Source organism: Nymphalis io, chromosome 29 (assembly GCF_905147045.1).
Source record: "Nymphalis io chromosome 29, ilAglIoxx1.1, whole genome shotgun sequence".
Classification (NCBI taxonomy): Eukaryota; Metazoa; Arthropoda; class Insecta; order Lepidoptera; family Nymphalidae; genus Nymphalis; species Nymphalis io.
In genome coordinates this window covers 8,405,759-8,429,336 of record NC_065916.1, presented here as the reverse complement: position 1 = coordinate 8,429,336, position 23,578 = coordinate 8,405,759, and the positions used below count along the sequence as shown (strand labels likewise).

The 23,578-nt window shown below is 47.4% G+C and overlaps 4 protein-coding genes across 4 annotated transcripts; 3 read left to right on the top strand and 1 right to left on the bottom strand.

Annotated features, from left to right (window-relative positions):
• The first annotated feature begins 2,205 nt into the window (after positions 1-2,205).
• Positions 2,206-3,224, top strand: LOC126779732 (histone H1-like). Its single transcript, XM_050503877.1, has one exon. The coding sequence runs from the start codon at positions 2,305-2,307 to the stop codon at positions 3,118-3,120; it is 816 nt and encodes a 271-aa protein (XP_050359834.1). The 5' UTR covers positions 2,206-2,304; the 3' UTR covers positions 3,121-3,224.
• Positions 3,225-9,599: 6,375 nt separating this feature from the next.
• Positions 9,600-10,003, top strand: LOC126779747 (histone H2A). The gene has a single exon (XM_050503890.1). It carries the CDS (start codon positions 9,600-9,602, stop codon positions 9,972-9,974), a length of 375 nt encoding a protein of 124 aa, XP_050359847.1. The 3' UTR covers positions 9,975-10,003.
• Positions 10,004-13,926: 3,923 nt separating this feature from the next.
• On the top strand, positions 13,927-14,324 carry LOC126779746 (histone H2A). The gene has a single exon (XM_050503889.1). It carries the CDS (start codon positions 13,927-13,929, stop codon positions 14,299-14,301), a length of 375 nt encoding a protein of 124 aa, XP_050359846.1. The 3' UTR covers positions 14,302-14,324.
• Positions 14,325-18,646: 4,322 nt separating this feature from the next.
• LOC126779429 (uncharacterized) lies at positions 18,647-22,350 on the bottom strand. Its single transcript, XM_050503344.1, has 4 exons — positions 22,136-22,350; positions 21,000-21,199; positions 19,792-19,953; positions 18,647-19,059 (listed from the first exon to the last, which is right to left on the bottom strand). The coding sequence occupies exons 1-4, from the start codon at positions 22,348-22,350 to the stop codon at positions 18,647-18,649; spliced, it is 990 nt and encodes a 329-aa protein (XP_050359301.1).
• Positions 22,351-23,578: the final 1,228 nt, after the last annotated feature.

The following is a 23,578-nucleotide window of genomic DNA, read 5'->3' as shown; positions in this document are numbered from 1 at the left end:
CGGTCCCGATCGCGACGACTGAAGATGTGGAAGGAGCTGCTTCTAAAATTTCTGAGGCGATCCAGAAAGCCAAAGAAGCAGCCACCTCTCAAGGAAGCACACCGAGAAGTCGTCAGGACCAGCTGCCGAGCTCGCTCCGAGTGAAGCTGAGGAAGAAACGAGTTCTTCGCCGACTGTGGGTGCGAACGCGCTGCCCGAGGGTGAAGCGTGACCTCAATAGGATTGCAGAGGAAGTGTCGCGTGCGCTCGTGGCTCTCGAGGATGACTACTGGGAGGCCACCATCGATCGAGCATCCGAGCACGACACTACGTTGTACCACCTCTGCAAACAGCTTACCGGACATGACTCGCCTGTTTACCCGCTCCTAGATCGAGCGGGTAACAGAAGATATTCCGCCAGCGACAGAGCAGAGATCCTGGCGGAACATTTGGAGGGTCAATTCACCCCCAATCCACCGGACTTATCAAGAATCGATGTCGTCCATCATCACGCGGCGATCCAGAGGCAAGTGGAGGTATTCCTGTCGGCCCCAATCCCGCCGCTCCAGGGAGACGATTATATCTCTCTGTCCGAGCTGCGGAAGGCCGTCTTCCGATTACCGAAGAGGAAGGCGCCAGGCCCCGACGGAATTACCAACGCCGCGTTGATGCAGCTACCCAACAACTGCCTCGTAGCGCTCGCGAGTGCTTTTAACGGGATACTCCGGACCGGACACTTCCCCGAGGCGTGGAAGAGAGGGAAGGTTATCGCCCTCCCTAAACCCGGGAAGGATCGTCGCCTCCCGGCAAGCTATCGGCCTATCACGCTACTCTCGCACATCGCCAAGCTGTTCGAGCGTCTGTTGCTGCGGAGACTCGCGCCTCACCTGCCCCTGCGCGAGGAGCAGTTCGGATTCCGCAGCGACCATTCAACGACGCTCCAGCTGGCGAGAGTTCTTAGCCACTTAGCCAGTGAGCGAAACAGAGGGCATCCCACCGTCGGGGTCTTTCTCGACATGGAGAAGGCCTTCGACCGGGTGTGGCATGCCGGACTCCTGGCTAAGCTCTTGAACACCTCGGCGCCTCTCGCGTATGTGCGAGTAGTGGCGTCGTTTTTGGAAGGCCGAAGCTTCTATGTCTCGGTGGAAGGCGCGGACTCTCAGCCGCGCCCCATTCGAGCCGGAGTACCCCGGGGTAGCTGCCTGTCACCGCGTCTATACGCGGTGTACACGGACGACATCCCTACCCTCCGCGACCATCTGCGTGAGGGTGAAGAGGATGTGTTGCTGGCCCTGTACGCGGACGACAGCGCATTCTTTTCGTCGTCCTACCACCAGATCGTCGCAATAAACAAGATGCAACGAGTGTTGGATCTGATACCGGATTGGCTAGACAAGTGGAGGATGGCTGTCAACGTCGATAAGACGGCCGCTCTGCTTGTCGGTGCTGACAAGCCGATGCGTCGGCTCACCCTTCGAGGCCAGGACGTGGGATGGCAGACCTCAGTCTGCTACCTGGGGTGTCACTTGGACCGCAGGCTGCGCATGATACCCACCGTTAACAAGGTGGTGAGTCATGCCGCGGCTGCCCGGTCTAAGCTGCACACCCTCTTCACGTCGCGGCTTCCATTAAAGACCAGACTGAGGGTCTACGGTGCCTACGTCCGCTCGCGCCTGACGTATGCGGCCCCCGCCTGGTACGCACTCTGCTCAGCGTACCAGAAGCGGAGGATTCAGATCCAACAGAACCGATGCCTACGCTTGATTGTAGGAGCTCCGAGGTACGTCAGAAATGATGTCATCCATAGAGACACCAGGACGCCCACCGTGGAGGAGTTCGTCCGCAAGCTCGCTCGCTCGCTATTTGCTAAGGCAGATAGCAGTGCGAGCGTACACCTCCACGGTATAGCACCACTTCATGCCAGACCACCTGAGGGGCGTCCGTTACCTCGTGAGCTCCTATTGTCGCCGACCATCAGCGCCGATGCAGGCATCGGTGAAGAGGAAGACGACGATCTGGAGACGCGGTAGGACGACATAACCAGTGAACAACATTACCACTGAAAAAAGATAGCCACTGGGTCACAACGACCCTGGCCCTATGGGCCTAAAAGAATCGACACGACGGTCGAACCGTCGGGGAGGACCATCCCGGGTAGGGGGGGCAACCCCGAGGCCCGTACCCAGACTGGCCTAGGCCAGCCAGGAGGACCATTGATTGATATAGATTGAGGGTATTCTCGTGTTATATTCGAGTTGTGCTCGTGCAGTGTGTGTTCATAATATAAATCAATCAATCAATCAAAAAAAAAAAAAAAATTAAAACATGGCCGACACAGCTGTAGCAACCGAAGCGCCAGCACCGGCGACCCCTGCGAAGAAACCCAAGGCGTCCGCGGTCGCCGCCGCCGGCGGTGGCGCCGCCGCCGCCAAGAAACCGAAAGCGAAACCTACTCACCCTAAAACGTCGGAAATGGTGAACAGCGCCATCAAAGAGTTGAAGGAACGTAGCGGTTCTTCGCTTCAGGCGATCACGAAATACATCGCGGCTCAATACAAAGTCGATTCGGAAAAATTGGCTCCCTTCATCAGAAAGTATCTGAAGAGCGCCGTAGAATCGGGCGCGCTCATACAGACCAAGGGCAAGGGCGCATCGGGTTCGTTCAAGCTGGAATCGAAAACGTCGGCTTCGAAGAAACCCGCGGGCTCCGGAGCGGGAAGCGGGTCCGGCGGCGGCGGCGGAGGCGGCGGCAAGGCCGCGTCCTCGGCGGCTTCGGGTAAATCGAAGAAGGCCACGTCCGCTCCGGTCGGCGGCGGCAAGGGCGGCGGCGCCGCGGGCAAGAAAGCGGCCGCCGGCGGTGCTTCGTCCGGCACGGCGGCGTCTTCGCCGTCCAAATCTAAGGCGAAGGCTACGATTAAGGACAAAAAAGCGGCAGCGGCTAAAAAGAAACCGGCCGCCGCCGCCGCCAAGAAGGCCGCCGCGGCCGCCGCTCCTTCGAAGGCGAAGGGTGCCGCGTCGAAGGCGAAGAAGAGTGCGAAGCCGCCGACCAAGAAACCTAAAGCACCGAAACCGAAGAAGGCAGCCGCCGCTGCACCGAAGTCGAAACCGGCGGCTAAGAAAGCGGCCGCCGCTAAAAAGTAAGTCCCCCGCCAGCAGCCGCCGCGGTGATAATGACGACGACATCGTTCAAAAGTGTTATCAACAACAACAACAACAACAACAACAACAACAACAACAACAACATCGACAACATACATTTGTCCCGTCCCACGACGACGACGACGACGACGACGACGACGACGACGACGACGACGACGACGACGACTGTGATGATGACGATGCAAGCGTGTGCGGCGCGTAAATCGCACGATAAAAAGCCCTTTTCAGGGCTAACACAAATTTCTTAAGAATCGAAAGAAAGAAAGAAGAAGAAGAAAAAAAAAAAAAAAAAAGTTTCGAACGACACGACACGATACGATATACCCTCCTATCCCTCTCTATATACATATACATTTATAGATCACCATCGTGTACTACGTACGAAAGGTTGATATAAGATAGATAAGGAAAATTATATTAAATAACTAAACATATTAATATTTACATACGAACAACACAAACTACACTATTCTTTAAATATTATAATGATAATATTCACGATACCGCTCTAGCCCTACCTTCTCTCTTCCTTTCTCTTACACTTTAATATAATATTTCACTTTATTATTATTTCAAATAATCATTCGTTTTTCCATTCCATTCCATCGACGACGAACACCACCACAACCACCACCACCACCACCACCACCACCACCACGAATTCGCACTCACTCGATCACCGGAACCATCTCCCCCGCCCGACTGCCCGAATTTATAACGTAACGTAACGTAACGTAACGTAACAAACGACGATACAAATAAACATTATTATTAATTAATAAATTATTATTATACGCGCAGTTTACAGTATTAATAATCATTATTAATAAATTATTATTATACGCGCAGTTTACAGTAAATTCGCGAATGAAAAAAAAAAAAAATAAAAATAAAAATCGAACGCTCCGCGATCATCGCTCAGTCAAAAGTCACCTCGATACGTCCGTGCAGATAGACGCGACGCCGTTCCGAGTATATAAAGGCGTTCGACAAATACGATACGAAGTGGCATTCTCGTTCCGACCTCCGTCCCGCACGGATGTCTGTACTGACGAAACCCGACTCAATATTTCCAAGAAAAGCTGACCCGCACAACAGGTGCGGCTACCCGAGCGCCCTTTGTGTGCGCCGACACTTCATGATATTCGACCCTTTGTTCGAAAGGTCGCCTCGCCGCCGTCTGTTCTAGAAACTGAACAAAGGATTTATCAACAAAGAATTCTCAACAAAGACAACTCGCACAACAGGTGCGAATTCCTGAGCACCCTTGTGTGCGCCGACCGTTTGCGATCGCCGACCCCTTTGTTCGAAGGATCGCCTCGCCAGCCGTGAACAATAAACACTATATCTACAGATAAACTAATTGTGCAGTGCAGTGAAGTGCTAAGTGGGAAAGTGTAGTGTAGTGCACTCCGCGAATTCCGCGAAAGTCCTGCCAATCAGCATTCGTGAGTACACCCGTAGATTAAGTACACACTCCTTTGGGAGTAGGCACTCATTTCTGCCACCCACGGGCAGATTCCAGTAGGGATCACACCGTAGGCACACACCTCCCTGCCATAACGGCAGGGAGGCAACAATCTCAGTCTCGTCGGGCCATGGACCCGCTCAGAAAGCTTTCTAAGGAGCAGCTCTTAAAGCTGCTCCAACAGCACCTTCCCATTGACGCGGTAGAGCGTCTTAGCGACTTCGCCCTCGACATAGAGGGCACGTTAGACCTAGGACCCGTCTCCGAAGCCCGCGGACGGGACTCGCCCAACCCCCCGCTGCCCTCCGGTGAGACCATGGAGGTCGAATCCGAAAGTGACAGCGGGAGGTCCCGCGGATCCACGTCCGACGGCTCTGAGACGGGAGATACTGACGAGGAGAGCGACGGTTTCGAGACCGTCATCTCCAAGTCAACAAAGAGGAAGGCGAAGGCTCCTCAAGCCCCGCCTCCTCGTAAGCGACCGACAAAGGCGACTTTGTCGTCGCCAAATGCTCGCAGAGCCGGAGGCCCGGTGATGCCGAGCAAACCGATTGTGGCATATCCACAACCCGCGTCACCCACGCCCCCGATGCCCCGAGTGGCCAATCAGACGAACGAGCAAACAAGCTCGAAACTCCCACCGCCAGTCTTCATACAAGACAAATCAAGGTGGACCACCATCTCGGATATTCTCTCGGCGAAGCGTATCCACTATACGCACGCCAAGAATACCGCGCAAGGAATCAGGGTCCAAGTTCAGGACTCTTTAACACATAGGAAACTGACAGAGTTCCTTAGGCAAGATGGCACTGCCTTCCATACGTTCGCTCTCGAGGACGAGCGTTTACTACGAGTGGTCATCAGGGGAATACCTAAGGAAACCCCCGAGGGCCTGATCAAGGCAAGTTTGGAGAGTTCCAACTTGCCAATCTTAGAGGTACATCGGATGTACCACCCGCGTACTAAAGAGCGCTACGACCTAGTGCTCGCCATACTACCTCTTACCCCCGAGGGTAAGAAAATATTCAATATCGAAAAGATCTGCGGTCTTTCCGACTTCAAGCTGGAACCTCCCCGCAGCCGCGGCACCCCTGGCCAGTGCCATCGGTGCCAACTCTACGGGCATTCCGCGCGGCATTGTTTTGCCAAACCTAGATGCGTAAAGTGTCTAGAGGGCCACTTAACAGCCGAGTGCGGTCGGAGCAAAATTCCCGTCCCTGAAGCCCCTCCGAGTTGCGTATTGTGCAAAACCGAGGGCCACCCCGCGAATTATCGCGGGTGTCCCAAGGCGCCGCGCAAACGCAGCCCGAAGGGGAAAAAGCGGTCTAGTCGGATCGCCTCACGGCCGGGGAGAGCCCCTCAGGCGCCCACCGCCGCTTCTCAACCACACACTAAAGCCCCTCAGGCTCCCGCACCTACGGAAGCCCCTCAGGCACCCACGTGTGCTCCTCAGACACCCACACGAGCCCCTCAGGCACCCACGCGTGCCCCCCAGGCTACCAACAAAGGCGCTTGGGAGAAACCTCTGCCTATGGTCCGTAAGACCACAGAGGCACCTCCGCGTCCTCTTGCGCCGCGCGCAAACTACAGTAAACAGCCGCGTTCCCAAGAACGGGACACGGCGAACCTAAAACAATTTGCCATGTTATGTGGCAAAATTGACTTAGATGGCATCCAACATTTCTTAGATGAGTACTCGGCAGACCCAGGTAACTTTGTATGCCTGCTCGTAAAATATGCATCGCTGTTCACTCAGATGAACGCACTCACCAAGCTCAATGGCCAACGCTAGGATAAAGCCTCGCGCCCTGACCGTCATAACGTTCAACGCAAACGGTCTTATCCAACAAATCGATCTAGTCCGCGATTTCTTACGCAACCATCCCGTCGACGTCATGCTAGTGCAAGAGACGTTTCTCAAACCCAACGTTCGCGATCCGAACATCGCGAATTACCGCATCATCAGAAACGATCGTATCTCCGCTAAAGGTGGTACGGTTATTTACTATAAAAGGTCACTTCACTGCCTGCCACTCGACACCCCACCGCTCACCAACATCGAAGCGTCAATCTGTCAGCTAAGTATGACGGGCCATCAGCCCGTTATCCTAGCCTCTGTTTACCTCTCACCGACGAAACAACTCCTAGAAAATGACCTTAAGTCACTTCTATCAATGGGTAGCGCGGTCATTTTAGCCGGCGACCTAAACAGCAAACACCCCAACTGGAATTCACTCCAAACAAATGCTAGAGGTAAAACATTAGATCGTTTGTCTCACCATATGTCGCACAATTTTGCCGTCATTGCTCCTACGACACCCACTCGGTTCCCACTCTCGGAGAACCGCAGAGATAAACCAGACGTACTCGACATAGTGTTATTGAAAGGTGTGACCTTGCAGTTACGTTCAATCGAAGCACTATCCGAGTTAGACTCAGATCACCGCCCAGTCTTAGTAGAGCTAGGGCCGGATGATCCACTTAACCGTCCTATTAAAACGATTATCGACTGGCATAAATTCACACAGCAAGTCCAGTCCTTAGATTCTCAGCCACTAAAAGATATCCCAGACAGAATTGACACAGTAGACGTTGCAAAAGCGGCCGCGATTAAACTCACGACCCACATACGCGACAAAATAGACATGTGCTCCAGGGAGGTCGAAATTCGCCCTAACGAGCGTTGGGAGCTCCCTGAAGACTTAAAAGATCTTATCACTCGGAAAAACGCCGCCACACGAGCTCATGACGCGTTTCCATCACCAGAAAACCGGAGGAAACTCTGGGCCCTTCAGAGGGACGTCAAAGCCCGTTTCAGCGAATTCCGTGATGATAATTACGGTACTCGCCTAGGGGAAATCAAACCATCGCACACAGCGTTCTGGACGATGCCGAGATCCCTCAAAGGCGAACGAGCCGCGAACATGCCTCCTTTGTTACGCCCGAATCTCCCGCCCGCAACAGACGACTTGGATAAGGCCGAGTGCTTAGCCGATAGCTTAGAAACGCAATGCTCACCGAGCAACCAAGCGGTAGACCCGGAACACCTCTTAAAGGTCGACACTTTAATAGATAATATCAGCTCTGTGCCACCAACGGACGAACCGTTGTCACCGACATCAGTCGAGGAGATCGAATCGATAGTCAAGAAATTACAAGTCAAAAAATCGCCCGGTGCGGACCGGATCAGTAATAAAGCCACTAAGCGCCTCCCGCAACAACTAATAGCACTTCTCGTGCTAATATTCAACGCCCTTCTGGCAGGATGCTCCTTTCCAGACCAATGGAAAGAAGCCATAGTCATAGGAATCCCTAAACCAGGGAAACCCAGGAATCAACCCACGAGCTATCGATCCATTAGCCTCCTCAACACTCTCGGAAAGGTCTACGAGAGAGTTATCCTCGCAAGAATCAAAGCCCACGTAGAGGCCAATCAGATTCAAATTAACGAGCAGTTCGGCTTTAGAGCCGGGCACTCGTGCGTCAATCAGGTCCACCGCCTAACGGAAGACATACTTAAGGGTTTCGCCATCGGTAGAACCACCTCGACGGGTGCCCTATTCTTCGATGTAGCGAAAGCATTCGACAAAGTCTGGCACAATGGTTTATTATATAAACTATACACTCTCGGATTGCCAGACAGACTCGTTCTCATCATACGAGACTACTTGACGAATCGTACTTTCCGCTACAGAGTTGAAGGCACCTTGTCATCACCTCGCCCCATCAGGGCAGGAGTCCCTCAAGGCTCCGCACTATCCCCGATACTCTATTCGTTATTCACGAATGATATTCCAAACCCAACCCAAAGGGTTAACTTAGCCCTCTTCGCGGACGATACCGCCTTATATACAACCACGCCTTCGACGGCAGTCATGACAAAGCGTCTCCAATCCGCGGCCAACGCACTAGGCGATTGGTTCCGGAAGTGGAGAATCGAAGTTAATCCGGATAAAAGTGTAGCAGTACACTTCACCCGCAATCCTATATATATTAGGAATCATATGGCCAACCCGGGAAACATAACCCTGTTCGACCAACCTATCCCGTGGAAATCCGAAGTTAAATACTTAGGAGTCACACTCGATAGGAGACTCAATTTCCAGTCCCACATCAAAAGGGTACGTAACAGGGCAGCGTTCGTACTAGGAAGACTGTATGTGATGCTATGTGGGAGGAGTAAAATGTCCCTTAGAAATAAGACGACATTGTACAAAACCTTCATACGTCCCATAATGACCTATGCGAGCCCTGTCTTTGCCCACTGCTCACCGTGTCAGATCAAACGTCTGCAGATGATTCAAAATCGCTTTCTCCGTATCGCTACCAACTCGCCATGGTACATACGCAACGTTGACCTTCACAAGGACCTCAAAATCGATTCGATCGCTAAGTATCTCAAAATGCTCTCTACGGCGTATTTTGAGAGAGCTAAGCGACACGGCAATCCGCTGATAGCACAGGCCTGCTCATATACCTCCCTCAGAGGTAACCTCCCGCACAGACTCAGGCGTCCAATGCACGTCCTCGATGACAATGACGACAGCATAACTGTCGCAAACGCTCCCTTCGTAGGGAAAACACTACACAAGACACTCTTACACCGTTTCCGCCGGCGGAAACGAGGTCCCAGATTTGCGACATCACGAAATCGGTCGTGATCTAGTATGGTGCTTCGTACAGAAGCGCTTCCCTCCCCTCCGACTACGTCCTGAGCCGAGGTGCGATCTCGTAGGAGACATCCTCAGGATGGACGTCATGTAGAGCCCGAGACGGCTCGAAATTCAAGGCGGAGTCTAGTACTCGCCCCAACGCCCGGTGACGCTGTAAAGGCCAATAGGGCCAACAGCACACATTCACTCAGGAAAAAAAAAAAAAAAAAAAAAAAAAAACGATACGAAGTCATTATTCACCGCACAGGCGAGCCGTACGCACGCGTATCGATCCGCGTTTCGTTCGTTATACATTTTAATAAAAACCTATCTCTGTCGACATGTCCGGTCGCGGTAAAGGAGGCAAAGTCAAGGGGAAGGCAAAGTCACGTTCCAACCGTGCCGGTCTTCAGTTTCCCGTCGGACGTATACACAGACTGCTGAGGAAGGGTAACTACGCGGAGCGCGTCGGTGCCGGTGCACCGGTATACCTCGCGGCCGTCATGGAATACCTCGCCGCCGAAGTTCTCGAGTTGGCCGGCAACGCTGCCCGCGACAACAAGAAGACTAGGATTATACCGAGACATCTTCAGTTGGCGATCCGTAACGACGAGGAGCTGAACAAGTTACTCTCGGGCGTGACGATCGCACAAGGCGGCGTCCTCCCCAACATCCAAGCCGTTCTGCTGCCCAAGAAGACCGAGAAGAAGGCATAAACTGACGGTGGCTGTGCGCGACAATCGTTCGTTAGACGATCTCGATGACGACGACGACGACGCCGCCGTCGTCGTCTCCGTCTCTGTCCGTCTTCGTCGTCGTCTTTTCATCGATTCGATGATGATGATGATGATTATGATGAAACTATATAATCATATACCACCACGACCACCACCACCACCACCACGTGTATCGTGCGTGATACGACGTACGGACGACGGACGTACGAACGACATCGTCCAATCATGATCATTTACAAAAAGGCCCTTTTCAGGGCCACAAAATATATCGTATGTGCAAAATTAAAATGAGGTTTCATAAACGATTTCGACGTCCCGACATATCTTAGATTTATAATATATATATATATATATTAACTTAGTACTAGACGTTCTCGTTATATCGAAGAAGATGTATATAATATATAGTCTCCCTTATTAGTTTTAATTAAAATAATAATAATAAGAGTAATAATCGAACGTATTAATCATTTGAATTATTAATATTATTATTATTATTATTATATCAATAGGTAAACTATAATAAGAATAAACGATTCGTATCGAGATCGGAACGGAACGACGGACGATAGAGGGTGTCGAGGTCGAGGGGGGAGGGGGCGGGGGTGTTTGTGGCGGTGTCGTTGTGAAGGGAGGATGGAGTATTTCGTTTAGTATAAGAACCGAATAACCTTTTCCCCTCTCCGGCACCCCGCACTGTGCTCGTTTCCTATTGGTCGATAACGTTCTGCGTCTATACGGCACACCGTACGAGAGAGCGCGATGTGCTTAAAATAAAAATCGCTCGAATGTTTCATCGCATATATTTCTTACGCAACCATCCCGTCGACGTCATGCTAGTGCAAGAGACGTTTCTCAAACCCAACGTTCGCGATCCGAACATCGCGAATTACCGCATCATCAGAAACGATCGTATCTCCGCTAAAGGTGGTACGGTTATTTACTATAAAAGGTCACTTCACTGCCTGCCACTCGACACCCCACCGCTCACCAACATCGAAGCGTCAATCTGTCAGCTAAGTATGACGGGCCATCAGCCCGTTATCCTAGCCTCTGTTTACCTCTCACCGACGAAACAACTCCTAGAAAATGACCTTAAGTCACTTCTATCAATGGGTAGCGCGGTCATTTTAGCCGGCGACCTAAACAGCAAACACCCCAACTGGAATTCACTCCAAACAAATGCTAGAGGTAAAACATTAGATCGTTTGTCTCACCATATGTCGCACAATTTTGCCGTCATTGCTCCTACGACACCCACTCGGTTCCCACTCTCGGAGAACCGCAGAGATAAACCAGACGTACTCGACATAGTGTTATTGAAAGGCGTGACCTTGCAGTTACGTTCAATCGAAGCACTATCCGAGTTAGACTCAGATCACCGCCCAGTCTTAGTAGAGCTAGGGCCGGATGATCCACTTAACCGTCCTATTAAAACGATTATCGACTGGCATAAATTCACACAGCAAGTCCAGTCCTTAGATTCTCAGCCACTAAAAGATATCCCAGCCAGAATTGACACAGTAGACGTTGCAAAAGCGGCCGCGATTAAACTCACGACCCACATACGCGACAAAATAGACATGTGCTCCAGGGAGGTCGAAATTCGCCCTAACGAGCGTTGGGAGCTCCCTGAAGACTTAAAAGATCTTATCACTCGGAAAAACGCCGCCACACGAGCTCATGACGCGTTTCCATCACCAGAAAACCGGAGGAAACTCTGGGCCCTTCAGAGGGACGTCAAAGCCCGTTTCAGCGAATTCCGTGATGATAATTACGGTACTCGCCTAGGGGAAATCAAACCATCGCACACAGCGTTCTGGACGATGCCGAGATCCCTCAAAGGCGAACGAGCCGCGAACATGCCTCCTTTGTTACGCCCGAATCTCCCGCCCGCAACAGACGACTTGGATAAGGCCGAGTGCTTAGCCGATAGCTTAGAAACGCAATGCTCACCGAGCAACCAAGCGGTAGACCCGGAACACCTCTTAAAGGTCGACACTTTAATAGATAATATCAGCTCTGTGCCACCAACGGACGAACCGTTGTCACCGACATCAGTCGAGGAGATCGAATCGATAGTCAAGAAATTACAAGTCAAAAAATCGCCCGGTGCGGACCGGATCAGTAATAAAGCCACTAAGCGCCTCCCGCAACAACTAATAGCACTTCTCGTGCTAATATTCAACGCCCTTCTGGCAGGATGCTCCTTTCCAGACCAATGGAAAGAAGCCATAGTCATAGGAATCCCTAAACCAGGGAAACCCAGGAATCAACCCACGAGCTATCGATCCATTAGCCTCCTCAACACTCTCGGAAAGGTCTACGAGAGAGTTATCCTCGCAAGAATCAAAGCCCACGTAGAGGCCAATCAGATTCAAATTAACGAGCAGTTCGGCTTTAGAGCCGGGCACTCGTGCGTCAATCAGGTCCACCGCCTAACGGAAGACATACTTAAGGGTTTCGCCATCGGTAGAACCACCTCGACGGGTGCCCTATTCTTCGATGTAGCGAAAGCATTCGACAAAGTCTGGCACAATGGTTTATTATATAAACTATACACTCTCGGATTGCCAGACAGACTCGTTCTCATCATACGAGACTACTTGACGAATCGTACTTTCCGCTACAGAGTTGAAGGCACCTTGTCATCACCTCGCCCCATCAGGGCAGGAGTCCCTCAAGGCTCCGCACTATCCCCGATACTCTATTCGTTATTCACGAATGATATTCCAAACCCAACCCAAAGGGTTAACTTAGCCCTCTTCGCGGACGATACCGCCTTATATACAACCACGCCTTCGACGGCAGTCATGACAAAGCGTCTCCAATCCGCGGCCAACGCACTAGGCGATTGGTTCCGGAAGTGGAGAATCGAAGTTAATCCGGATAAAAGTGTAGCAGTACACTTCACCCGCAATCCTATATATATTAGGAATCATATGGCCAACCCGGGAAACATAACCCTGTTCGACCAACCTATCCCGTGGAAATCCGAAGTTAAATACTTAGGAGTCACACTCGATAGGAGACTCAATTTCCAGTCCCACATCAAAAGGGTACGTAACAGGGCAGCGTTCGTACTAGGAAGACTGTATGTGATGCTATGTGGGAGGAGTAAAATGTCCCTTAGAAATAAGACGACATTGTACAAAACCTTCATACGTCCCATAATGACCTATGCGAGCCCTGTCTTTGCCCACTGCTCACCGTGTCAGATCAAACGTCTGCAGATGATTCAAAATCGCTTTCTCCGTATCGCTACCAACTCGCCATGGTACATACGCAACGTTGACCTTCACAAGGACCTCAAAATCGATTCGATCGCTAAGTATCTCAAAATGCTCTCTACGGCGTATTTTGAGAGAGCTAAGCGACACGGCAATCCGCTGATAGCACAGGCCTGCTCATATACCTCCCTCAGAGGTAACCTCCCGCACAGACTCAGGCGTCCAATGCACGTCCTCGATGACAATGACGACAGCATAACTGTCGCAAACGCTCCCTTCGTAGGGAAAACACTACACAAGACACTCTTACACCGTTTCCGCCGGCGGAAACGAGGTCCCAGATTTGCGACATCACGAAATCGGTCGTGATCTAGTATGGTGCTTCGTACAGAAGCGCTTCCCTCCCCTCCGACTACGTCCTGAGCCGAGGTGCGATCTCGTAGGAGACATCCTCAGGATGGACGTCATGTAGAGCCCGAGACGGCTCGAAATTCAAGGCGGAGTCTAGTACTCGCCCCAACGCCCGGTGACGCTGTAAAGGCCAATAGGGCCAACAGCACACATTCACTCAGGAAAAAAAAAAAAAAAAAAAAAAAAAAACGATACGAAGTCATTATTCACCGCACAGGCGAGCCGTACGCACGCGTATCGATCCGCGTTTCGTTCGTTATACATTTTAATAAAAACCTATCTCTGTCGACATGTCCGGTCGCGGTAAAGGAGGCAAAGTCAAGGGGAAGGCAAAGTCACGTTCCAACCGTGCCGGTCTTCAGTTTCCCGTCGGACGTATACACAGACTGCTGAGGAAGGGTAACTACGCGGAGCGCGTCGGTGCCGGTGCACCGGTATACCTCGCGGCCGTCATGGAATACCTCGCCGCCGAAGTTCTCGAGTTGGCCGGCAACGCTGCCCGCGACAACAAGAAGACTAGGATTATACCGAGACATCTTCAGTTGGCGATCCGTAACGACGAGGAGCTTAACAAGTTACTCTCGGGCGTGACGATCGCACAAGGCGGCGTCCTCCCCAACATCCAAGCCGTTCTGCTGCCCAAGAAGACCGAGAAGAAGGCATAAACTGACGGTGGCTGTGCGCGACAATCGTTCGTTAGACGATCTCGATGACGACGACGACGACGCCGCCGTCGTCGTCTCCGTCTCTGTCCGTCTTCGTCGTCGTCTTTTCATCGATTCGATGATGATGATGATGATTATGATGAAACTATATAATCATATACCACCACGACCACCACCACCACCACCACGTGTATCGTGCGTGATACGACGTACGGACGACGGACGTACGAACGACATCGTCCAATCATGATCATTTACAAAAAGGCCCTTTTCAGGGCCACAAAATATATCGTATGTGCAAAATTAAAATGAGGTTTCATAAACGATTTCGACGTCCCGACATATCTTAGATTTATAATATATATATATATATATTAACTTAGTACTAGACGTTCTCGTTATATCGAAGAAGATGTATATAATATATAGTCTCCCTTATTAGTTTTAATTAAAATAATAATAATAAGAGTAATAATCGAACGTATTAATCATTTGAATTATTAATATTATTATTATTATTATTATATCAATAGGTAAACTATAATAAGAATAAACGATTCGTATCGAGATCGGAACGGAACGACGGACGATAGAGGGTGTCGAGGTCGAGGGGGGAGGGGGCGGGGGTGTTTGTGGCGGTGTCGTTGTGAAGGGAGGATGGAGTATTTCGTTTAGTATAAGAACCGAATAACCTTTTCCCCTCTCCGGCACCCCGCACTGTGCTCGTTTCCTATTGGTCGATAACGTTCTGCGTCTATACGGCACACCGTACGAGAGAGCGCGATGTGCTTAAAATAAAAATCGCTCGAATGTTTCATCGCATATATTTCTTACGCAACCATCCCGTCGACGTCATGCTAGTGCAAGAGACGTTTCTCAAACCCAACGTTCGCGATCCGAACATCGCGAATTACCGCATCATCAGAAACGATCGTATCTCCGCTAAAGGTGGTACGGTTATTTACTATAAAAGGTCACTTCACTGCCTGCCACTCGACACCCCACCGCTCACCAACATCGAAGCGTCAATCTGTCAGCTAAGTATGACGGGCCATCAGCCCGTTATCCTAGCCTCTGTTTACCTCTCACCGACGAAACAACTCCTAGAAAATGACCTTAAGTCACTTCTATCAATGGGTAGCGCGGTCATTTTAGCCGGCGACCTAAACAGCAAACACCCCAACTGGAATTCACTCCAAACAAATGCTAGAGGTAAAACATTAGATCGTTTGTCTCACCATATGTCGCACAATTTTGCCGTCATTGCTCCTACGACACCCACTCGGTTCCCACTCTCGGAGAACCGCAGAGATAAACCAGACGTACTCGACATAGTGTTATTGAAAGGCGTGACCTTGCAGTTACGTTCAATCGAAGCACTATCCGAGTTAGACTCAGATCATCGCCCAGTCTTAGTAGAGCTAGGGCCGGATGATCCACTTAACCGTCCTATTAAAACGATTATCGACTGGCATAAATTCACACAGCAAGTCCAGTCCTTAGATTCTCAGCCACTAAAAGATATCCCAGACAGAATTGACACAGTAGACGTTGCAAAAGCGGCCGCGATTAAACTCACGACCCACATACGCGACAAAATAGACATGTGCTCCAGGGAGGTCGAAATTCGCCCTAACGAGCGTTGGGAGCTCCCTGAAGACTTAAAAGATCTTATCACTCGGAAAAACGCCGCCACACGAGCTCATGACGCGTTTCCATCACCAGAAAACCGGAGGAAACTCTGGGCCCTTCAGAGGGACGTCAAAGCCCGTTTCAGCGAATTCCGTGATGATAATTACGGTACTCGCCTAGGGGAAATCAAACCATCGCACACAGCGTTCTGGACGATGCCGAGATCCCTCAAAGGCGAACGAGCCGCGAACATGCCTCCTTTGTTACGCCCGAATCTCCCGCCCGCAACAGACGACTTGGATAAGGCCGAGTGCTTAGCCGATAGCTTAGAAACGCAATGCTCACCGAGCAACCAAGCGGTAGACCCGGAACACCTCTTAAAGGTCGACACTTTAATAGATAATATCAGCTCTGTGCCACCAACGGACGAACCGTTGTCACCGACATCAGTCGAGGAGATCGAATCGATAGTCAAGAAATTACAAGTCAAAAAATCGCCCGGTGCGGACCGGATCAGTAATAAAGCCACTAAGCGCCTCCCGCAACAACTAATAGCACTTCTCGTGCTAATATTCAACGCCCTTCTGGCAGGATGCTCCTTTCCAGACCAATGGAAAGAAGCCATAGTCATAGGAATCCCTAAACCAGGGAAACCCAGGAATCAACCCACGAGCTATCGATCCATTAGCCTCCTCAACACTCTCGGAAAGGTCTACGAGAGAGTTATCCTCGCAAGAATCAAAGCCCACGTAGAGGCCAATCAGATTCAAATTAACGAGCAGTTCGGCTTTAGAGCCGGGCACTCGTGCGTCAATCAGGTCCACCGCCTAACGGAAGACATACTTAAGGGTTTCGCCATCGGTAGAACCACCTCGACGGGTGCCCTATTCTTCGATGTAGCGAAAGCATTCGACAAAGTCTGGCACAATGGTTTATTATATAAACTATACACTCTCGGATTGCCAGACAGACTCGTTCTCATCATACGAGACTACTTGACGAATCGTACTTTCCGCTACAGAGTTGAAGGCACCTTGTCATCACCTCGCCCCATCAGGGCAGGAGTCCCTCAAGGCTCCGCACTATCCCCGATACTCTATTCGTTATTCACGAATGATATTCCAAACCCAACCCAAAGGGTTAACTTAGCCCTCTTCGCGGACGATACCGCCTTATATACAACCACGCCTTCGACGGCAGTCATGACAAAGCGTCTCCAATCCGCGGCCAACGCACTAGGCGATTGGTTCCGGAAGTGGAGAATCGAAGTTAATCCGGATAAAAGTGTAGCAGTACACTTCACCCGCAATCCTATATATATTAGGAATCATATGGCCAACCCGGGAAACATAACCCTGTTCGACCAACCTATCCCGTGGAAATCCGAAGTTAAATACTTAGGAGTCACACTCGATAGGAGACTCAATTTCCAGTCCCACATCAAAAGGGTACGTAACAGGGCAGCGTTCGTACTAGGAAGACTGTATGTGATGCTATGTGGGAGGAGTAAAATGTCCCTTAGAAATAAGACGACATTGTACAAAACCTTCATACGTCCCATAATGACCTATGCGAGCCCTGTCTTTGCCCACTGCTCACCGTGTCAGATCAAACGTCTGCAGATGATTCAAAATCGCTTTCTTCGTATCGCTACCAACTCGCCATGGTACATACGTAACGTTGACCTTCACAAGGACCTCAAAATCGATTCGATCGCCAAGTATCTCAAAATGCTCTCTACGGCGTATTTTGAGAGAGCTAAACGACACGGCAATCCGCTGATAGCACAGGCCTACTCATATACCTCCCTCAGAGGTAACCTCCCGCACAGACTCAGGCGTCCAGTGCACGTCCTTGATGACAAAGACGACAGCATAACTGTCGCAAACGCTCCCTTCGTAGGGAAAACACTACACAAGATACATATACACCGTTTCCGCCGGCGGAAACGAGGTCCCAGATTTGCGACATCGCGAAATCGGTCGTGATCTAGTATGGTGCTTCGTACAGAAGGGCTTCCCTCCCCTCCGACTACGTCCTGAGCCGAGGTGCGATCTCGTAGGAGACATCCTCAGGATGGACGTCATGTAGAGCCCGAAACGGCTCGAAATTCAAGGCGGAGTCTAGTACTCGCCCCAACGCCCGGTGACGCTGTAAAGGCCAATAGGGCCAACAGCACACATTCACTCAGGAAAAAAAAAAAAACTCCCTTCACCACGACACCGCCACAAACACCCCCGCCCCCTCCCCCCTCGACCTCGACACCCTCTATCGTCCGTCGTTCCGTTCCGATCTCGATACGAATCGTTTATTTTTATTATATAGTTTACCTATTGATATAATAATAATAATAATATTAATAATTCAAATGATTAATCCGTTCGATTATTACTCTTATTATTATTTTAATTAAACTAATAAGGGAGACTATATAATATTATATACATCTACATTATATACATCTTCTTCGATATAACGAGAACGTCTGTTGCGGATTTTGATAGTATTTAACGAGGAGATATTAAAAAAGGTGTAGTTTAGTTGCAATGAAAATTTTATTGTGTTACATATTTTTATGACAGGGTAGGTAAAAAATTACAATAAACAAAGTGCCTTATATCTAAATCGTTCCGTAACGTCCATATACTAAATTGCTTCACAGTTTTAACAGGCGCTTGCGCCAACATACCCCCGGACGTTGAAAGATTCCCTTTCAACCAGAATTTCCATCTTCAGAAAGGTGGGGTAATGGGCAAATTTTGCTAAATGATCTTCGAACTACGCCATTGGACGTCTTGACGTCTGCAACTCTGATGATCCCATCTGGACCGGGATGGACAGCCACGATTCTCCCCATTCCCCATTTTAGTGGCGGCAAGTTATCCTCTTTTAAAAGAACCAAAGAGTTGAGTTTCAGCGAACCCTTACATGACCTCCATTTGGTTCTTATCTGAAGTTCCGATATATATTCCTTGCTCCATCGAGTCCAAAAATGTTGTCTCAGCTGTTCTATTCGTTGGAAGCGAGTTAAGGAATTTACAGGGCGATGTTCGTAGTTTGGCGATGGTAATGATACTAAGGGGCGTCCAAATAAAAAATGTCCTGGCGTCAATGGCGTTAAATCATCGGCATTTGATGATAATGGCGTCAGTGGTCTCGAGTTCAAGATAGCTTCTATTTGGACTAAAGTGGTGTATAATTCTTCGTAAGAGAGGTTACAAAGGCCCAACACTCTAACTAAATGATGTTTAGTTGATTTTACGCCAGCCTCCGCAAGACCAGCAAAATGAGGGGAGTATGCCGGGATAAAATGAAAGTTTATACCTACCTTTGACATTTCTTCAGTTACTGAATCACAATCTGTTTTAAGAAAGCTCGAAAGGTCATTGTATGCACCGACAAATGAACGGCCGTTATCGGAATATATATTTTTCGGCTTTCCTCTACGTGAGATGAACCTTTTTAAAGCTAAAATAAATGTATTACTAGATAAATCACCTACTAAATCGAGGTGAATTGATTTTGTTGTAAAACAAATAAATATGGCAATATAAACTTTAACTAATTTTGTACCTCGACCTTGTCGAACTGCTGATTGGATTGGACCTGCATAATCCAAACCAATATTTTCAAAAGCAAAACCACCTAGAAGTCGCTGCTGTGGTAAGTAACCCATAGTGGGAGTAACTGTTTCACGTCTGAATCGACAGCACCGCGTACATTGTAAGTAACATTTTCGAGCTAAATTCCGTCCTCTAATAGGCCAATATATTTCTCTAATAGAAGATAATAATAATTGAGGGGCAGCATAAAATAACCTTTTATGTTCATATTCAAATACTAACACTGTAAACCGATGATTGGAACGTAGAAGAATAGGATGCTTTTTATCATACTGATAGTTTGAATTTTGGAGTCGACCACCGACATGCATGATATTTTGGTCATCTAAAAATACTTTGAATTTATTTAGTGGACTTTTCTTAGGCAACTCCTTTTTATTTATTAATAAAGTATATTCTATAACGGATTCACTTTGAGATGCCCGAATTATTACATTTAAAGCTCTTTGTAAGTCTTTACTACTAAAAGGACCAATATTCTTTATCTTTTTGCATTTCAGATCAACAAATCGTAAAACCCAAGCTAAAGTACTATAGAAGGTGGATTACCAGGGTGGCGGCGAAAATGACAATACGTTATATAAGAAAACTCTTGTAATGCTCGTTACAACGGTTACAGTACCAATGCCCGATATATTTAAACTGGCGGTATTTATACAAAAACATCTTGACCTAATTTAATACTAAATTTACAAACTTAAAAGATAATATTAAACATTGTTTATCTTAATTATTCTAATGATTATTTACGGACAAATATTATTTAATAATACAGGATTATGTAACATTAAATATTAAGATTAATATATTACACCGGAAGTTGATAAGCAGCAGATAACCTAGCCAGATCAGTAAAATAAGATTCTAGTAGCTTAATCCTTACATTATACATAATAAAACAAAATTATTATAGCATTGATTAATCGACATAATTTGAGAAAATATAAATAAACAATAAGCACTATTTATTAATTGCGCCGGAAGCTGACAAGCAGAAGGCGCCATTAATAAATAGAATAATATATAATAAAATGTTCCAAGTATAAACAAATATGAATCAACTATTTATTTGATTATGAAATTACTAATTAAATTGTTAAACAGAAGTTTTAATCTATACTTATAAATAATCATCAAGATGTACCCGAACTAGCCGTATATGTAGGACCGGAAGTATTAATTGATAACAGAACGCCTAAGCCGTAGAAAATTAGAAAAAGAGTTAAAATTAATTAATCTATTTAATTCATCATTGTTGGCCAAAGCATGTAAAATAGTAATTTCCGGTAGTGTATCTTCATCTGTATGTAAAGGTTTAGTTGGCCAACATGACATATCTTTCATCAAAAATTCTGGTCCGGACCACCATTCTTTCAAATTCCGTATTAACTTAAATGCGACACCACGTGAAATATAATCCGCGGGATTTTTATCGGTAGGAACTGGGTGTCTTATCTAAAATTTCTGCAATTCTGTTCCGGACAAAGGGTTGAAGCTTATTTGGCAACATTTTTAACCAGCCTAGCACTATCATAGAGTCACTCCAAAAAAAGGTTCGTGCTGCTCGTACTCGTAATGATGCAACAACCTTTTCATATATACGAACTCCTACCAGGTCACCACAAAGTTCCAACCTCGGAATAGTTGTGGGTTTAAGCGGAGCAACTCGACCTTTAGCTACTAATAAACGCACTAATACATCACCCTCATCACTAACGCTACGTACGTATAGGCACGCACCGTAGGCTCGTTCAGACGCATCGCAGAAAATGTGAAATTCTAAAAACTGGTATGAATCAATAATAACACGTCGTGGAATCCTATTTTTATTTAATTCCGGTAAATCTACAATTAATTCGGACCAAAGTTTATTAACTTCCGGAGGCAGTTGTTCATCCCAAGACAGTTTGTGTAACCATAATTTTTGAAGCAACATTTTCATTGTCATTACACAAGGACTTCATTGTCATTACTCTAGGCCTTCTAGGCCTAGAGGATCAAAGATCTGTGAAATAACAGAAAGCATTTCACGTTTACTATTACTGTCGATAACTGAATCACTGATGGGAAAACACAATTCATCAGACATTGCCTGCCATCCTAAACCTAATGTTTTAGTCGATTCAAGTCCTCCAATATTTAAGTCTAGCGAAGACTGCGACATGTCACATCCGTTAACTAACTGCATGTTTGACTTCCATTTCCTTAAATTCATTTGGGCTGATGCTAGAGTTAAAGTTATCTCTTGACGCAAGTGCTCGACTTCAACCATGTCATCTCCGCCTGTAAGGAGGTCATCTACACAAAAATCATGAAGAATAATTTCTGAAACTTTTTGATTATCACACTCTAGACCTAATTGACGAAGACATCTGGTTGCTAAGAACGGAGCACTAGCTGTGCCGTAGGTTACAATATTTAGTTGATAAGTTTGTAGTGGAGATAGAGGGTTATCACGCCAGACAATCTGCTGCAAGTGTCTGTCATTAGGATGAACCACTATAGTCCGGTACATTTTCTCGATATCTCCGGCGATTATATTTTTATGTTGTCTAAATCTAATTAGGATAGATAACAGATCATCCTGTACTACGGGTCCTATCATTTGTAAATTATTAAAAGAAACACCAGTATTTGTTGGGCTACTAGCATTAAAAACCACTCTTAATTTTATTGTAGTACTACATTCAGGCATCACTCCATGATGCGGAATAAAATATGCGTCTTTGTTTGTAGTGTCACATAGTGACATGTGACCTAAGAGCTCGTATTCGTTCATAAAACTTTTATACATTTCACAGAATTGTAAGTTACCCTTAAATCTGTTAAATCGCTGTTAAAATTAAATCGCTCTAACGATGAAAAACAATGCCTTGCTCGAGATAAAGATTCACCTAGGAGGTCAGAAGGATATCTTAAAGGAATTTTTACACAAAACTGACCGTTTTCTAAACGCGTAGTATTTTTTACAAAATGATCTTCGCATGTTATTTCCTCAGGTGAATGATTTGATGATGTGCAAACATCTTCTAGTTGCCAAAACCGCGTAGGCAAATGTTGAATATTGTCATTCAGATTATCCTCATCATCTGAGATGAGCTTTGTGAAGTTGCACTTACCTTTTGTAAAGGGCAATGGCATAGCAGTATCCGTTGGTCCAGAAACTAACCAACCTACCTTAGTTTCACAAAGAATGGGTTGCCCTGGTCCTAATTTTATTATCTTCGATCCTAACAGGTCCCAAAATATATCAGCACCTAGTAATATGTCTATCGGGGCCGGCGTATTAAAATTTGGATCAGCCAAACAGATATCAGATGGGATTTTAAGGCTGGATGGATTTATATAGTTATTAGGAACATTCTCAGTTATGGATGTTAACACAAAACAATTTATCTTTACCATATAGTCATTATTTATAGATTTTATTGCCACAAAGCACATTTTATTAATTTGCGACAAGGAATTATTGATGCCCATCACTGAATTACTTACATTGTAACCAGAAAGTCACAATCGTTTGCTTCGGTCATAAGACAGGACGTGCTGCCGCTGTCAAGAAGAGCACGAGCGGTGTAAACTATATTGTTTCCCCCCATCACATTTACTAATGCGGTCGAAAGTAAAACACTGTGTTCAATTTTTGCGTTTCAATGTTTGCGCTTTGATTTGATTGAGCGGACATAGTTGCATTATTACCAGTATCATTACCATTAACAATTTTGTGAAAAGAGGGAGTATTTTTAAATTTTGAATGTTCAGAAACGTGTACAAGAGTGTGGTGTTTGCGACGACATATTTTACAGCCTGCCTTCTTACAGTTGTTGGCATAATGACCCACAGACAAACAATTAAAGCATACCATAAGGTATGCTTTAAGCACGTTTGCAAGGTAAAATTTGCAAACGTGCTTCACATGACAGTGCCAAAAATTCAGGACACGAACTCAATTTATGGTCACCGCTACACTTTTGACACTTTTTAGGTTTAAATAAAGCAGAACTTAAATTATTTTTATCATC

Bases quoted from the DNA above. Each gene is read 5' to 3' on its own strand.
- LOC126779429 (XM_050503344.1), bottom strand. From the start codon at position 22,350: ATGTATAAAAGTTTTATGAACGAATACGAGCTCTTAGGTCACATGTCA. The intron at 21,200-22,135 runs TCTGTTATCTAT...TAAACCCACAAC, and splicing joins GGACCCGTAGTACAGGATGA to TATTCCGAGGTTGGAACTTT. The intron at 19,060-19,791 runs ATCGGTTTACAG...CATCAAATGCCG, and splicing joins TATTCTTCTACGTTCCAATC to ATGATTTAACGCCATTGACG.
- LOC126779732 (XM_050503877.1), top strand. From the start codon at position 2,305: ATGGCCGACACAGCTGTAGCAACCGAAGCGCCAGCACCGGCGACCCCT.
- LOC126779747 (XM_050503890.1), top strand. From the start codon at position 9,600: ATGTCCGGTCGCGGTAAAGGAGGCAAAGTCAAGGGGAAGGCAAAGTCA.
- LOC126779746 (XM_050503889.1), top strand. From the start codon at position 13,927: ATGTCCGGTCGCGGTAAAGGAGGCAAAGTCAAGGGGAAGGCAAAGTCA.